Consider the following 16,401-nt stretch of genomic DNA (forward strand, 5'->3'; position numbering starts at 1 on the left):
AATACGGGTATGGAAACGCGCACACATCGCGACACACATTCTGCGACTCATCTTACGCGTGTGAATCGAGTTGAAGCCGGGCAAACCAAGTTGCCAAGCATTCGCGAGCGAGCGCGATTTTCGCAGCTTTCTGGGATCGCAGAGCTAATTAGCGCCTCTAGCCATTCGAGAATGAAAGAGAGAGAGAGAGAGAGAGAGAGAGAGAGAGAGAGAGAGAGAGAGAGAGAGAGACCCATGTCTAATGGAAACGACGTATAAATTAAGGCAATATGCGTTTCACGGCATTCCCCAACATGACAGGAATCGTGAAAAATTTAGCATTTATGACGGAAAACAGGGTGCACGAATTAAATTGCACTCATAATCAGTAAAAATGGCCTTCCGAATAACAATAAACAGTTATTAAATTTATTCATTAGAGAGATATACGTGCACAAATACAAATTGGAATATTTCCAAGTTAATAAAAAAAAACGTATTATTAACTATGATCTCTTTAACGAACTAAAAATTGTTTGTTTAGTAATTTTTGGTAAGCTAGAATCCAGTGTCGATAATCATTTAAGCCCCTGCACTTTTTATTTTAAGATTAACCTTTTTAATTTAATTTAATTTAATTTAATTTAATAACGAACTAACTTTCTGTATGCACAGCTCAGTTGGAACTAGATAAAACATAAGGTATACACTTAGCATCTTTGTGTTTAAAATTTAATTTTTCGAAATTTTTTCACCTCTGAAGCTTACTAAAGTGCTGCTGAGACTATTCACATTAAAGTATTCAACTTATTTTGTGGATTTTTATTTACATCTAAAAATAGGAAACCATTATCCACTTGTCTTCTTTCACATAAAAAGTTATTTTTATATTAATATTATTAGAAAAAACATACTAAATTACCCAGGAATGTTATATTATACATTCTAATCTTTATTTGGCTATAATTTATATGCAATTGATTGGCAATATCTCAATGACGATTTATATGATTTTAAGTGGATTCATATTAAATGGCTAATAATAGTGTGCATGAAGTGTATTCTTATTTGCTTTTAAGTTATAAACGTGACGCGATTATTTTTAGATTGATTTAAAACACGTATTTTCTTCAATCCACAAACAAGCACAGATTAAGCATTATTAAAGATGTAATAAAAAATCTTTGTACGTGTAATACGTACCTATTACTCTAAACTTTGATAAATAACATCTATTCGAAATTATCTCAATAATGGTTTATTACATGTATCTCAGAGATTTAATTCTGAAAAAAATTTTTTTAGTTTTTAATGAAAATTCGTAGTTATTTTTAATTCAAAGTTATACAGAGTCGAATTATATTTAAAAAAACACGAGTCCGAAATTCAATATGATTCCACATAGAATATCCAAAAATATATTGAAAGCGCATCACATTATAGTTTCAATAATATTAGTTATGGCAAGGGCGATAGGAGCCTTTGACGAATTTTTTTCTTTTCATCTGATATTTGAATGTGTTTTCACCTAGATGGAAAAGAACGAGAATACACCACTTGGTTTTTTTTCACATTAAATATCGACAAATTTAATTAACGTCAGACGTTTCGGTTACTAAAGGTAACCCTTTTCAATGAGTTTTTTTTTAAAAAAAAACATTATAGTTTGATACCAATATTAAAAAATAGTATATTCCTCATAATCTTAAAAGAATTAGGAGCGAAAGGGCTGCGAACGCCGAGCTCAGTCTTGGAGCTCGATCGGGGGTGATCGATGATCGATCGATTCGCGTGACGGCACGTTTCCAGGACGTTGTGCCGCGCGAGTACGGGCAATTCGAGCGGATTCAATGAACTCGAAGGAAACGAGGCACGCTCTTCCTTTCCTACCCTCACCTTCTATAACGGCCGAGTCACGGCTTGTGATCGTGCCTCGGACACAAACGATCAACGAAACGCGCGGGAGTGAAAGTCAAGGGGCCGACAATCGCCGCGGAATGTCATCGAATCGTGAACGAGATTCATGAGATTCATGAGTGCGTTTCAAGGGAATCAACGCGTCACGTCGCGTCGTACTGCCAACAACTTCGATTACGTCCGGCTCTTGCCGCTTACCGCATGACTGTCCTTTTACGAGAGAAGAACACTTACGATCCAGGGAGATATTCCAGCAATCATATAGAGGAGAAGATTTAAAAGGACAGGATAATTACATTTTAGGAAAATTAAATGCGCCGAGACGCAAAATGGTGGTTTATAGAAAGTTTCTACTTCAGTAATCGTAATTGTGGTCCAGGTTAAGTACATTAGACCGTTAACAATACAAGAGGAATTATTACTCATTTTTCTGGGATTTATTTTCATATCAGAGACGACATTCAAATCGGAAAGTAATACAAATTTAATTAATTTATGTAAAATAAAGTCATGTATCTACTGACCGTTTAATGGAATCAAAACTAGAAATGCAGTCATGCGAAAAGCCGTTAGGAACATTAATGCGGTATAATGAATTATTAATATTGTACGTCTTGCAGTGTCCAAGGGGCAAGAAATACAGAGCAAGAGGAATCAGCTGGTAATAACAGTCGAATCAAAGTCCGCTGATATCTCAGAGATATTTCTGTGCAAGAAGGACGTGAATTATTCACTCATCTAATAAAATTGAATCCTTGAGCATTCTAATAGTTGTAAAAATTAAAGAGAAGAACTAGTATCTTATAATATCTTATAATCCGGCTCATAAATTATAATTTATAGCTGGATAATTAATCTCCTTTGAAATAACAAGGTTAAAATTTCATCAGCTTTCAGAGGATGGCAAATAAGTGCAGGAAAAACGTCGAAACAAGGCATATCATGAATTTATCATATAAAATTTAACGATACAAATCACAGCTTTATACGCGGATGTTGGCGTGTGTATGATTTACAGCCGTTGAATATATCGCGAAATCAAAAGTGCTGATATATCAAATGTACGACCTGTCGCGATATTTTTGAGTGATTGATGTAGATGTGAAACTTGACGAAATTATAAATATAAGAGGATGAATTACAAATGTTACAAATATCCAGAGCTGTAAATCCTGCGTTAAATAAACTGTACATCAAAATACAACTGAATGTACCACGGTTGACAATAGCTAGTTTCATTATATTGAGATAAGCATGAGGCAATACTTTTTTTTAGAAATCATTGTATTTTCCGATCTGGATAACGTATGTATTGAGACGAGAATACGATTAAATGATCGATAACAGTTTAAAAAATGTGAAGATAGTGCAGAGGTCGTTAAGTAGAATTTATATTATATTTATCGCGTTTAGATATAACAAATATTAACTGTGACAAATATTGTCTACGTAATATGTCTATATGTATATATACTACATTAATTTTAATATAATTTTTATACAACAATGAAATATATAAAAGTCACCGGTAAACTGAGCAAGTGTAATTTAGTGATTACATATTTTGGATTGGGTATCGATAAGTTATGGCACATTACATTAAAAAATATATAAATAATAGCCAATTGTATTATCGTAATCCACTTTCCCTTAATTTCAGAAAGGTTTTGAATAGATTTTGAGATAATAAATTCACTTAAAATTGCTAAACTGTGCTGCTGAAATTTATTTACTTTGGCCCATTCTGCGTAGATATGCGAACTGTCATTTAATTTGGGTTTCTTCGCGACACAGAATTCTTACGATAAAGTTTTCGCAAGTTACGTCAAGGAAAATTGACGAAAAATTCACCGAGAGCGCGGCCATAACTAAATTCATCTTGGATCACCATGATCGATGTTGACGAGACGTCCTGACGCAACGCGAGATAGTTCTCGCGCGCTCGTACGTCCCAATTATTCAAATGCATTCCCGAACGCGTTGCACCTGTTGCATCCCAGATGCAGATGCACGTCTGAGGCGTCGAATCGTCTCAAGCATGCTCTTTGCATAACCAGCACCGACGCCTGAAGAAAAATTTCTCCCTTTAGTTATTACCTTCAAGCAACTGCCTTCGCGAATGTCCTTTTTCTCAACATAGAGAGAGAGAGAGAGAGAGAGAGAAAGAGAGACGCGGAATGATAGTGCCGCACGCATACATTTTAAGATTAAACTCACACGAGAACAAAAATCAAGTTCTCCGTGTGAATACTTGTAAGAGCATATCTATTTTTAAACAAAGGCGTATTGGAAAACGAATAATGTGTCTGCGAGGAGAGACTGAGAGATACATTTTTCCTTGAAATATCCCCAGGTACAACAGTTACTGTATATTTTTCAGCCACCGTACGGCGAATTCACATTTCTGAAAAGCTCCATTCTAATTCAATAAATAATACTGCCAATATATTATCGCGTAAGTCAGGATCATTAACGTAAGGGTATTTTACTGGCGAGGTTTATATCAATCTTATTCACGTTTTAATAAAAGATACCAATAACTGGAGAAAAACCGAGAAGAATTAACGCGCGTGGTAACGCGCGCTTCGAATGTATTCGCTTAACATTTGTTGTTTTGCCACCTTTGACCAGACCGTATATATAAAAGCATCAGATAAAATATAAATAATATCTGCTGACAAGTAAACGATAAGGGATATTGATTCTCTGAAACTTGTGTTTCTTTTATTACAATCTTGTACACATGTGGAATATCTAATCTAATATCTTCTTGTACGTCATTGAAGTGAACTATATTATTATAACAGTTATTAATTTTATCATGAAAGGATCATTGTGCCATTTATTCTGCGACATCAGATACTTAATTAGAATTGGACAAATGCTTTAAATAGTTTTTACATAGCAAAGTACACGTGTTAACTGATAAACGAGGAATCACTTTAATCGTTTAACGTTTAATCGTCACAACCGTGTAATAAAATCGATGGATATTTACCAGTCTGGCGGCATCACGTTGTCGCAATGTCATATCACCAAAATAATTGACGATGTACTCAGCCCCGATCTCACTTTCGATCTCGCGAACGCGTTAAGAAACCACCGGCTCGTGTCGAAGACGGCTCGAGAAGCGCTCTCGATAGTGTCGGGGTCTAAGCAACGACTGGGTTGGTACCAGGATGGCTTCTTGCTGCCTGGTCGCCGCGTTCGCCACAATAGAAACTGGTGGGAGATCAAAACGCTGAGTGGTTGCTGTGCCGATGCACACGTACGCATATATACGCACATACGCGCGTTGTGTGTAATGTTCGTTTTCGACATGTCGACATGCACACGTCTCGCTTGTCACAGATAATATAAGTGCACGTTTGTGTGAGTGCGTGCACGCAGAATTTACCTTGTGGTACCGTTCGCAAATCCATTCCACGTTCGTCGAAATTTCATCTATAACGGGAATGCATATCAATTGCTGCGGAACTAAGTGTTTTGCCACTAATCCACTTTTGTACGGATCACTGATCTATTAACGGAAACTAGCTCTTTTCAGGGGAATTTTTAGATAATGATTCGTTCAAGAAGAATTAATCAGTTATTGGCAAATTTTAAAGAAGATTTTTATTGTTCTTATCGCTCTTCGATTTTTATCATCGTACTTCAATTTTATTTTGATAACTCCATCTCACGCCAATCTCACGCCAATCTCACGCGAGACTCGGTAGAATCAATGTTGGTTTTCGATCTATTTTAATTTTACTTTTGCTTCAATTTTTAAAAACAGAAGTTACGTTGTCGCGATATGTAGCGTAGGAGCACGTAACTTTGAAAAATCGCGCTCGAATTTATGAAGACTATTGTACTTCAGGAGAAAAGCATAAAGAATCGCGAAGATACGGTGGCGTGTTTCCCATGTATACATGTGCGGGGACCGACCGGAGTCGGGGCGATTACAAAGCGGATTGCATGAGCAAACGATTCTTTTTTTTTCGCATTTTGATTGTACCGTGTATATGCACAATTGTATACTGCGAGAATATCGTCTTACTATGCACGAGAATTTCCCGATGAAGACAGAGGAAGACACAGGGAATGCGATGCGTACCAACCACAGAATCCGTTTTGCAGCTCTGGTAATATGGAAATTGAATATTTCTAAAGCGCTCAAAGAAAAGTTTTATAGATACAATCATATCAATTTAAAATAAATGATTTTTGTTGAATTATAGATTTTTCGAACTCAAATGTAACGTAAGCATAGATTTCTCGTATTTTCTTTACGTACAAAATCTCTCTCTCTCTCTCTCTCTCTCTCTTTCTCCGATAAAAAATAGAGTTTGTCATTTGTTTGTATTCTTGATATTCGATTCGTATAACTTATTAAATTTCGAATTGCTTATCATAATTGCAGAGCTAACAGTTTGTCAATTCTAAATTTATCAGAGAATATATTTAAGATGATTTACTATTTCATTTAGCAATTATAACGATTTCTTACCTAAAACTAAGGGCAAGGTTCATCATTCAGTTTCAAGCTATTTCCGTAGGCAATTTGAATTTATCTATCCAGCACCGTATTGAGCATTTCATCGATTAGTGCAGACACTGGTCACTGAAACTTCGATCGGATTTGATTGGTGATTTTCGGAAAGTATTACACAATTCCCAATATATCGCTTAAAGAATTTTAATAGTAATGCGTAACAATATAAAATTGTTGAGATAATTAGCGAGTCGGAATACGCTCTAGAATAATGCTCCCCCAACCCCGCGTGCTTTGCAGGCGCGTAAATTACTGATAAAGTGTTTCATGTCATAAATTACGTAATCATCATTTTAATGACGTCCCCGAAGCTTTTCTCGAGCTAAAAAAACAATCACATCGGCGCAGATGTTGCATTTTCCTCGACGAAGCTGTATTATTTTCGCAAGTGTGATTAACGCTGTCTGCCCGTCCCAAGAACTCCTTCCCGACTGCATGATACCATCCTCCATTCTTACCCCGCTTCGTGTACGGCCGCGAAAAGAATTCGTATCTCTACGGCGCGCGGCGGACGGGTGTACGTCGACGGATAAAGCAACTCGTTAATCTCCGGTTGTTAGCCAAGGTGGAGAGATACATATCTTGGGGTTTCTGTTGCAGACGGATGATTCGCCGAGTCTGCTGCTATCGCGGTAACCACCTCGGTTACTCGTGAGAGCGAGGAAGCGCCTGGCGGAATCGGGGGCGGGGAAAGACTGCGCGCTTACAAAGTATGCGGGGCTGGGGGAGCATTATTCTAGAGCGTATTCCGACTCACTAATTATCTCAACAATTTCGCGTGCAGTCCTTGGGACACGCGCGTTTCGCCGTAGAAAATGCAACAATTCTGCGTTATCGCCGGCAGAATAATTCCGACTAAATGCATGATTAATTTTAGCAAAGGCAATTTTCTTCAAAGCAACGTTCGCGGGCACGGACCAGGGATGAGAAAAACGGCCCCGTGAATGATCGCTGCGCTTAGGTGGAAAAGCCTCGCGGCCCCGCAGATCGCTCATTCATCGAAACTCCTAACGATTACAAATGGCCGCAGCCGTCGCTTCGTTACAGCCCCCGATTCCTGTAACTCATACAGGAACGACGGGACACGCGGGATTTCGGATCGTTCTGTTTTTGTCCGTCGGCTACCAGCGGCTCACCTCTTTACGACTGCCTCGACACCGAGCATACGGAATACTAAGAACCTGCCGATGCAGGTCGAGGAGACGAGATTTTGCTTTTAAAAGGTTTCAGCCGAGTACAAGTGTAGACAATGAGATTCCGCGGGCAAGTTTCGTTTGAGTCTGAAAGTGGCTGCTTTTTTAGGCTTCGCGCACGATGAATGGAAGCCGCAAAATGAGGAATGAGAAGACGATTATCAACCTCTACCGAGCGGAAAAACAATTTTAAAAGATAAGGTAAAAGTACCAATGCCCGGACACGCACCTGTATCTGGACATGTGTATTTTTTGTTTAAGTATCCGCATTTAAAGACCAAAAAAAAGAATGTTCAGATATAGGTGCATGCCCGGGCATTGGTACTTTTACCTTACAGCGTGAAATGTTGAATATTTACTGAACGAAGTATAATCGCAAACCAAAGCCCGCAGAAAACGTTTACCTATTGTGGGATATAAAAGAGACTTATTGTCCGCTGGACGACTTAACGATTATCGGGGGGGGAGAAATATATTGAACTCTCTTTGCTTAGAGACATTTGCTCTGAAACAGGCCGTTAAAAGTGTGCGGCAGAGACAGAATGAAGAGCCGTGACATTGATAAGTTTTGATCGCGGATAATTCCGAAGTGATTCAAACTCCCTAAAGATTACAAATGGGCCGAATAAAGCAGAACTTCGCTACGCCCTTATCTGGGTCTCCCGCGTGCTATTCTGCCGCGCCGGGAAACTTCAGTATTCCCCAAGTCCGCTCGTGATAACGCACATTAATATGAAACTTATTACTGCGGGTTTCGCGCTTGTGTTGCCGCGCGACAGCCGGCGAAAACGGGCCGACGTTATCGTTAAACGAATCGCGCCGCGGCCACTTTTCGCTACGTCGCCCCATTGTCGATATTCATCGTTAATTAATCCACACTCATACGTTACCCTCCGCGGCGCGTAAAAAAGGCGCTTACCCGGCAGCTTATATAAAGTACGGCGACGCGATGGCATGGTAATTAATCGAGTTCGGCCACGTCGTAACGGTAACTAATACGGCGACAATTAATCACACGCCGCCGGTAATCCATGCTCATCGATATCCTCGTCGCGCTATAAATTACTGTCTGCTAATCCCCCCCCCCCTTCCTCTCTGTCTATGCATTCGTCTAACATGTTTTCAGCGTGTGCACACATGTTACAGATAAAAAATCGTTGGCTGGACGATTTAACCATATCGGGGCGAATTTATTGTATATTTTTACACGCAAGTTTTCTTTTAATAAAATCAATTGCAAAAAATAATTAGCGATGTACCTTGCTTAATGCATACGAGGGGGAAAAAAATGTCCGACGGGTTATGGGCAAATTTAATAACGAAAACCGTTGAACGCGCAAAATGTAAAATATACAGATCTTTCCCCCGTGCTTCACGTCCCGTGCTCTTTAATGCTCGCGAATCGCTCTTCGTTTTTTCTGCTCTTCTCTTCTATTTAAAACATTTGCGGCTGACGGCAGTGCATTTGATTATTAATATCTCGATTCAAAAGAAATTTAAATGTCTTACACACTGTACTGTCACTTTATTATTTTCTGGTTAGCGAAATAGAGTTACGAGGCGTTGCCCGGCAGAACTTTTGGCTTTGCGTTTATTACACTGAGAAAAATGCTTTGATTGTCCACGCGGTGAGAATTTTCTCTGAAAATTTATTCTGAAAATCATGTAAGCGTGGGACAACATGGCATTTTTGGAGAACTTTATGAGAGTTTTCGAAATTTTACCATACATTCTGTCAGTAAAATGTGTATAAAATTACTACACTGAGAAAAATATCCGATTAAATATAATCGGATAGTCCAGTTACACAGGGCGGGCCATTTTAATCCGATAATATCTGCGTTACTCTGCGTGCCTTAGATGTCCAGGCTACTTGCCCTTTCATTCTGAACTAGCTATATTAATAACACGATTATTCTACAGAAGCGTATCGATTCTTGACCGTTTTCCCTCAACGAACGAGAGGAACGTGCCTCGCCTGTTGAGCTTCGCGTCCTCCTCGTCACTCGGCCCTCGCGTCCATACCTCCTGCCGTAGACATTGCCTCCGGACAGTTCATACTCTCACGAACGATTCCAGGCATTCCCGGGCGACACCGTCGCGTCGCGCTATTCTTGGCGGCGTGCTGGCGCATACAGCCGGCGTCTTGCACCTCGATCGCTTGCGCTTCCTTCCGGTGCATACAAACCGCTCGAACATGCGGAGGGTGTCAAAAGGGACATGGAATGTGCATGCGCCGCATGCGAATCGTTTAATCCTCCGTATTTTGCATTTTGAAATAATTAGGCGCTTATCCAATTGCCGTTGCGAATATATTTAATCGCTGTTATAAATATTATTAGGCAGCATTGAAAACACAAATGCCTTTGCCGCCGCGAAATTGTGCGCGAAAGAGACTCTCTGTCAGATTTCAATGAATTACATTTTAGTAACATTCCTTCGTATAACAATTTAATTTCGAACAAAGCTAATTGAATTTCATTGTCCAGGACAAATTCCATAATTATATTCCATCGGCGTAAAACTCACTGTTTTTAACGTTTCATTTATGTATGTATATCGGCGTCGATGGATTTTACTTTGACAACGATTTTCTCATTTAATAACCGTGCGCGAGTATTTTTCCATTAGAATTTAATTGTTTGACACAAGAGAAATAAAATAAGCTCTATCGGGACAAAGAACGATAACTAATATGATGTTTACGATTGCTTGACGCGATCTTGCGAGAGGCAGAAGTGTCTTTGATGATAGACTTGACGATTCTCTTTACCAATTTCATTTTCCCCCGAAACTAATGCACGCGTGATGTGGCAACAAGGAATAATTTCGAGAGCGCCTCGTGATCGTACGAAGAAATGGTCGCTAAATACATCGAGGTAAATTCTTCGGACTTTCTATGATGACGGTTCTGAAAAGAAATGCGCTTCTTAAGACAAATGGAAACTCTTACATCTACTCGGCCATTAATTTCACGACGAATTTAACACAAAGACCTGCACGTTGCCCGAAAGTAATTTCTCTCCAAATAATTTTCCCTCATTCGCACGATTCGTTAATCATCGTACGAGAGCGGCGAGCTTAAATAAAACTAATTTAAAGTCATAAATACTTTCTGGAGAGGTTTGTTTTCGACGACGACGATAAAAAACGTGCTGCTTGGTACAGTGCCGTTTGGTAATTAAATAAGAGAGGTATATGTATACAATTTACGCAAAGAAAAAGAAGCTAATTACATTTATCGAATTACAGTCTAGAGAAATTTGCAAATTATATGAGATGCCCTCGCCGATAGAACGTAATCGAACTCGATCGCGATTAACTAACACAGATAAGCGATTATATTACATCTCAGGCTGTATATAGACAGAGAAAGGAAATGTAGATAACGGTTCAGCTTCAACTCATGTCGTGTGATGTAACTGGCGGAAGTATAAGAAATCGTGCCTCGGTGCGGTGTACAACAGGCAGAAAATCCTCAAGAAACGTTGAAGGTGCTAACAGATTCCGACTTTTCTTACGGCTGCAACGCGATGGCTCGTGCGGAAAGGCAGTGTTTACGACAGTGAGAAACGACGAGCGAGTGTCCGTGTAACGCGTGGTACTTTTATGGGCTCGGTTAAGACGTTCCGATGGATGTTAAGAGAGTTTCGGTGTTTCACACTTGGGAAACGCGCGATCTTCGAACTGCGGAAGATAGAAATAGATAGATGGACGCCCAAATAGACAAGCGAAGAAATAAAGAAGGCAGGACGAAGAAGGTTAATACTCGAATTAAACACTTGGCACTGGCAACATCACCACCCGAGGAAACAAACATGTCGGTCCACTTTACATCACAATAGGAGTCCCGTTTTCTGTAAAGGAACGTACGTCCGGCGCGATTCAATTCCATCCCGGTTTCGCAGGAATCGGGTTAAGGACGTGCCATTCTCATTACAGACTTTCGTAATAATGGAGTCCGTTTCTTTATTCACGGAAGAAGGTTAATTCTGGTTCGCTCAAAGTCCGGAGCTTGAACTCGAGCTAATTAATGTCAAAACGTTCTTCCATTCTTGTTTTTCGCCGCGCAATTTACATTGAATGCGACCGTTCGGCTCGAAGATTACACACGCTTGAATTAAACATCACAACGCGTTATTAATCTAATATCATGTGTTGTAGGAGACTTAGGATTTCAAAGGAATTTAGGTCTAAATTTAAAAATAAAGAATATTTCCAAGAACACGGTGATTAACACATCCTGTGCAACGTGTAAATTTCCATCTATTAGTGTGATTCGTAACAAAATATAAATTTACACAGAAACTACGGGAACCGGTAACAATAAATTTTATGAAACCAATGTTAGCTCAGAAAAGTTCTTTGCTAGGTCGCATAATTAAATTATGGTAGGTACGTTCGGTTCTTATTGTTAGTAAAGTCTCTTAACGCCTACACTTTCGGTTTCTGTCGAAGGAAAATAAATATAAATTTAAAGAAGGAAGATATTATCATCTATCCGTAATTTACCTAATTTATTTAAAAAGTGCACGAGACAATCGCTGTTTTTTTTTTGGCTTCTAGAGTCTGTAATTCGGGGGAAAAATATGATTTTCTAAACAGAAAACTGTGGAAAATAATGGCCGGCTAGAAAATAACCAACATCTGCCGATAAGTCGACGCTTGCCCCTCTTCGACGTTCAAATATTTACGACGCCACGTCGAGCGTGTTTGCGAGGTAGCCGTCGATACGTGGGTGTTTTATTTGCATCGCGTTCACTGTGCGTTTCGTTCCGAAAATTCAAGGCTGCCATATCCAAATCCAGCCTGCGTAGCACAGCGTACATTTTCGCAAAAAAGGAATAAACCACGGATTTGTCCGAAAGTCACCTCGTTCGTCCTCTGAAACGTATCTCGTGGAGGTACCTGCGTATCAAGTTCCAAATCTTCCCCGGATTCCTCTCTAACTACTTTACAAAGGAAATTCCCCCGATATTCCCGATCGATGAATCAATTCTGCAGATCACGCCGCCAGATGCGAGACGCTTATTTGAATTCCGAAGTAGGAAAAGGTAGATCACTTCGTTCTCCCTTTTTTTTTATGAAAAAGAGATCGAGAAGAATAGCATTCACTTTAAACAGTTTTATACGAAAATATAACTTTATCAGTAAAAAGAATATCATTTGACGTAATATGACTATGGCGAATGTCAAACTCAACGAAGTAAACGTGACAAATGTGATGTGTAAATAAACATCTCGATTTAGGACATATTTAATATATTATAATAGTAAGATCCTAAAGTTTCTGAACCTAAGGATATCAAAGAGATAAAATACAACCGTAATTTCTACTTTTCAGTACAATCACTCTTTATTTCAACTTTCTATTTTAGTTTTTTAGAACGACGAGTTAATGTTTCCTACACCGCTAAAAATATATTCTCGATTTTTCATCCTTAAAACGGTTTAATTTTCGTGATCATTTCTTCACCTTCGATTAAATTTCTTTCCACGTAAGACGAATTTCAATTTCGAAGATAAAAAAATAATCACTGGCTGTAGAACGAGAGATAAAGAGATGATCTCCCTTGTATCAAATCATTTTGAGGATAAAACGTCGGAATATCATTTCAATGGGCTGGAAAAATTAATTCATTGCTCTGCAAAAGATGTATTGAAATAAAGTGCATTTATATTGAAGAATAAAACTGGTCGTTTTATATTATCAACCTTTTCATTCTTCTGCCGGAAATTCGTTCGGATTACACCTTATTGCATACATATATTGCAGATCTAATTAATCGCAAGTCTCGGTTACAATCAATTAATTACGTTCGGATAGCCGCATTTAGCCCTATATGTGCTACGGGGTCTCTATTTTCCACACACATTCTTCTTACTCCTCATTACACGTCGACTTTTACCCTTATTCCCCCAACGAGGCTGCCAATATACGCCCCGATGTATAGTGGCTGCGCCCGCAACAAGGCGAAATAAAGTGTCTGGTAGCGCGCGGCTAGTATAATTAAGAAACTTTATACGCGTGAGCAATTAATCATCCGGCTAGAGCTCCTGTGGGCCAAGTGAAAGCGAGAGATGTATCGTCCCGGCTGATACGTTAGCGTGTTAATCTACATCCCTCCACGTTCATGGAGAAAACATGAATTTATTGCTAGGGCCAGCTCACGCTTATTGGTCCGATGGCTCGTACGCCCAAAAACGAGTGAGCTTCGCGTAATGTTACATTGCGCCCTGAAAGCCGGAAACGCTCAAGTTCCGAGCTAATGTGCGATTGTACAAGCTTCATTATTGAAAACAATTTTCGGAAAATTGCCCCCTGAAAGCCGGAAACGCTCAACTTTCGAGCTAATGTGCGATTGTACAAGCTTCATTGTTGAAAACAATTTTCGGAAGATTTTGTCGTAATACGTCGATTTTTCTTTGTTTCACGTTAAAACAAATATTTCAGCACGTTCGTGCCCGAAAGTTTCATCGTTTATCTTGTTATACAATTTTTTTACCGAGCTTTAGGCGCGATAAACTTTCGCTGCAACTGCTTAAAAGATAACAAAAAAATCGTGCATTTCTCAATTATACTACGGATTATTAAACACCCCGTGCACGTATCGCCAAAGCGAGACGATCGGCACTTGCCATTGAACGCGCCTATGTACGAACCGGCGCGCGTGTATATCTGTACGTGGGTCGTTCGCGAAAACCAGTTTAACTCCGTGAAAGTATGGCGGAGGCATCGTGAATGAAAACTGGTGCAACCGCAGTGAGCTCACGATCCTTCAGGAAATATATTTTCGCGCGGGCACCAGCAGGCCGGCGTGGACGGCACCGATGAGGACGAAGAAGGCGGCCGGTTCCAGCGGCGCCGTCTCGTTCGCATGACACGCGTATGAATATTTTTGCGAGAGAAACGAGAGCAGATGCCGAATGATAGCGGGCGAATTCAAGAGAGATCGTACAAAAAATCATAGTACCCTGTCCGTACATTTGGCACGTCCATGTGTTTCCTTCGTAGGAAGTCTCTGGCTTTCTCGTACACTGAGAAAAATTCTCACCGGATAAACCAATTAAATAGCGTTTTTCGATTAAATTATGAATACATCCGATGAAATTTATCCGATAGAATGCAGTTACCGATGAAACTTGATTGAAAAACCGATCACATTGTTCATCGGATACACTGACAGAAAATTTCTTTTTAAACTAAGTAAATAGATTTACTTAAAATAATTTTTTTACTAAAGTAAATATTTATTCTATTTAAAGAAAAATGTCAAATTTCAAGTAAATCTGTGTATTATACTAAGTAAGTTAATTTAAATCATTTTCTACATTCAACTAAAGATTTTATGAGATAGAGAATACTATTGTATTTCTTAAATGAAATCATTGTGTTTGTCAAACAAGAAATCCAATTTTCTTTGCTGAAAAACTTGTATCTTAGTAAACATTTTATAGCATTATTATAAAGTACAATTTTTTTATTTAAAATTATGTACTGTTTGATATTTAATAAATACTTAAATTAAAGAAATGCATGTTTCAATTTGTTTATTACTTCTTAAATTTAAGTTAGTAAGCTATTAGGAGCTACCTAATGAATAATTTTCTTGAGTAAAGTAATTTTTTTTTTGATAAAAATATTATTTTATCGGTACACGATTTAATCCGATATATCCGTTTGTTATGTAATTGGATTATCCGATTACATTTAATCGGACATTTTTCTCGGTATACCTTTTTGCCATTGGTTAATTATCTTGAAGCTTAAATTCTTTTGACGTTTACGCGTATATCCATTATTGTTTTAATAGGAACTGAAGATTATCGTGGTAAATTGTATTTGCTCTCGCCCTCTCTTTGTCTATCGTTGGCCTCCTCCCTTCATCTTCACTTCCCTTTTGTTCTTTCTTCCTCTCTCTCTTCTCTCATCTTCGATGTATCTTCTCCTCCGCTACTTCGCTCCGGAGCTTCATGAATGCCACTACCACTAGCAGGCACTTCTTCCTGCTACCCAGAATAGGAAGGAACAGGAACATTTATGCACCGCTCCCGTTACGTCGACCTGGTATTCGAGCAACAATATAGAACGTGTCGAGATGAACGAAAAATCAATTCTCTAAATCTTTTGTGTTTGCAAATCGATTTGCGTTTTTCTTTCGCGCGAATTGGCTGGTCAACATGCCGAGAGTAATTGCCGTTATTGCTGTTGCAAGTTAAAATCGCCGTGCGTAGAATAAAAATAAAGATAATAATAGTAACTTATAAAATATTAGTAATGCATGATAAACTAATAAACGCAAGTAATCAAAGTAGACAATAAATTGAGGAAAACGGAGAAATTCGATGTTTATAAAAAATTGGTATTTTGATCAAGTTACAGTAATAAAATGTATAAATGGACATTTTTTCTGTAAATTATTTACAGTATGTATTTATATGGTGCAGTATTAATTTTTTAAACAAAATTAGAACAAAATCGGCATCTTAGCGAGCAACCAACGAATACGCGAACCGAAGACTCTCCACGCTATGAAAAAGCGACTGTAAAGAGACGGAAAGTTGTAAAGGCGACTTCGTTAAAACATTCGAAGCGATTTCCGCCGAGCGAACTACAAAAGCAGTCTTGGAGCTCGCCGGTTGCAAAAACCGATCGTCGCCACACGATTTATTCATCGACCGTCGCCGACGTTTCTTTCGTGCGGCGATCTGGTTTCTCGGAGACTTTGACGGCCGAAGAAGACAACCGGCAATAGACCGCCGACTAATCTACGA

At 38.9% G+C, this 16,401-nt stretch overlaps 1 protein-coding gene across 2 annotated transcripts in view; it reads right to left on the bottom strand.

Annotated features, from left to right (window-relative positions):
- LOC105567248 (FH1/FH2 domain-containing protein 3) overlaps nt 1–16,401 on the bottom strand; it is a 147,669-nt gene that overhangs the window by 49,735 nt on the left and 81,533 nt on the right. Inside the window, exon 1 of one of the 2 annotated variants that reach the window (XM_012021961.1) lies at nt 4,895–4,972. The exons of the other annotated variant lie outside the window; for it this stretch is intronic. Within the exon in view, the coding sequence (XP_011877351.1) occupies nt 4,895–4,908 (14 nt within the window). The 5' untranslated portion in view covers nt 4,909–4,972. Of the gene's footprint in view, nt 1–4,894; nt 4,973–16,401 lie in introns of those variants that run through there. 2 annotated transcript variants of the gene reach the window in all.

This window comes from Vollenhovia emeryi, unplaced genomic scaffold (assembly GCF_000949405.1).
Source record: "Vollenhovia emeryi isolate VEMERY1.0 unplaced genomic scaffold, V.emery_V1.0 DF939139.1, whole genome shotgun sequence".
Lineage (NCBI taxonomy): Eukaryota > Metazoa > Arthropoda > Insecta > Hymenoptera > Formicidae > Vollenhovia > Vollenhovia emeryi.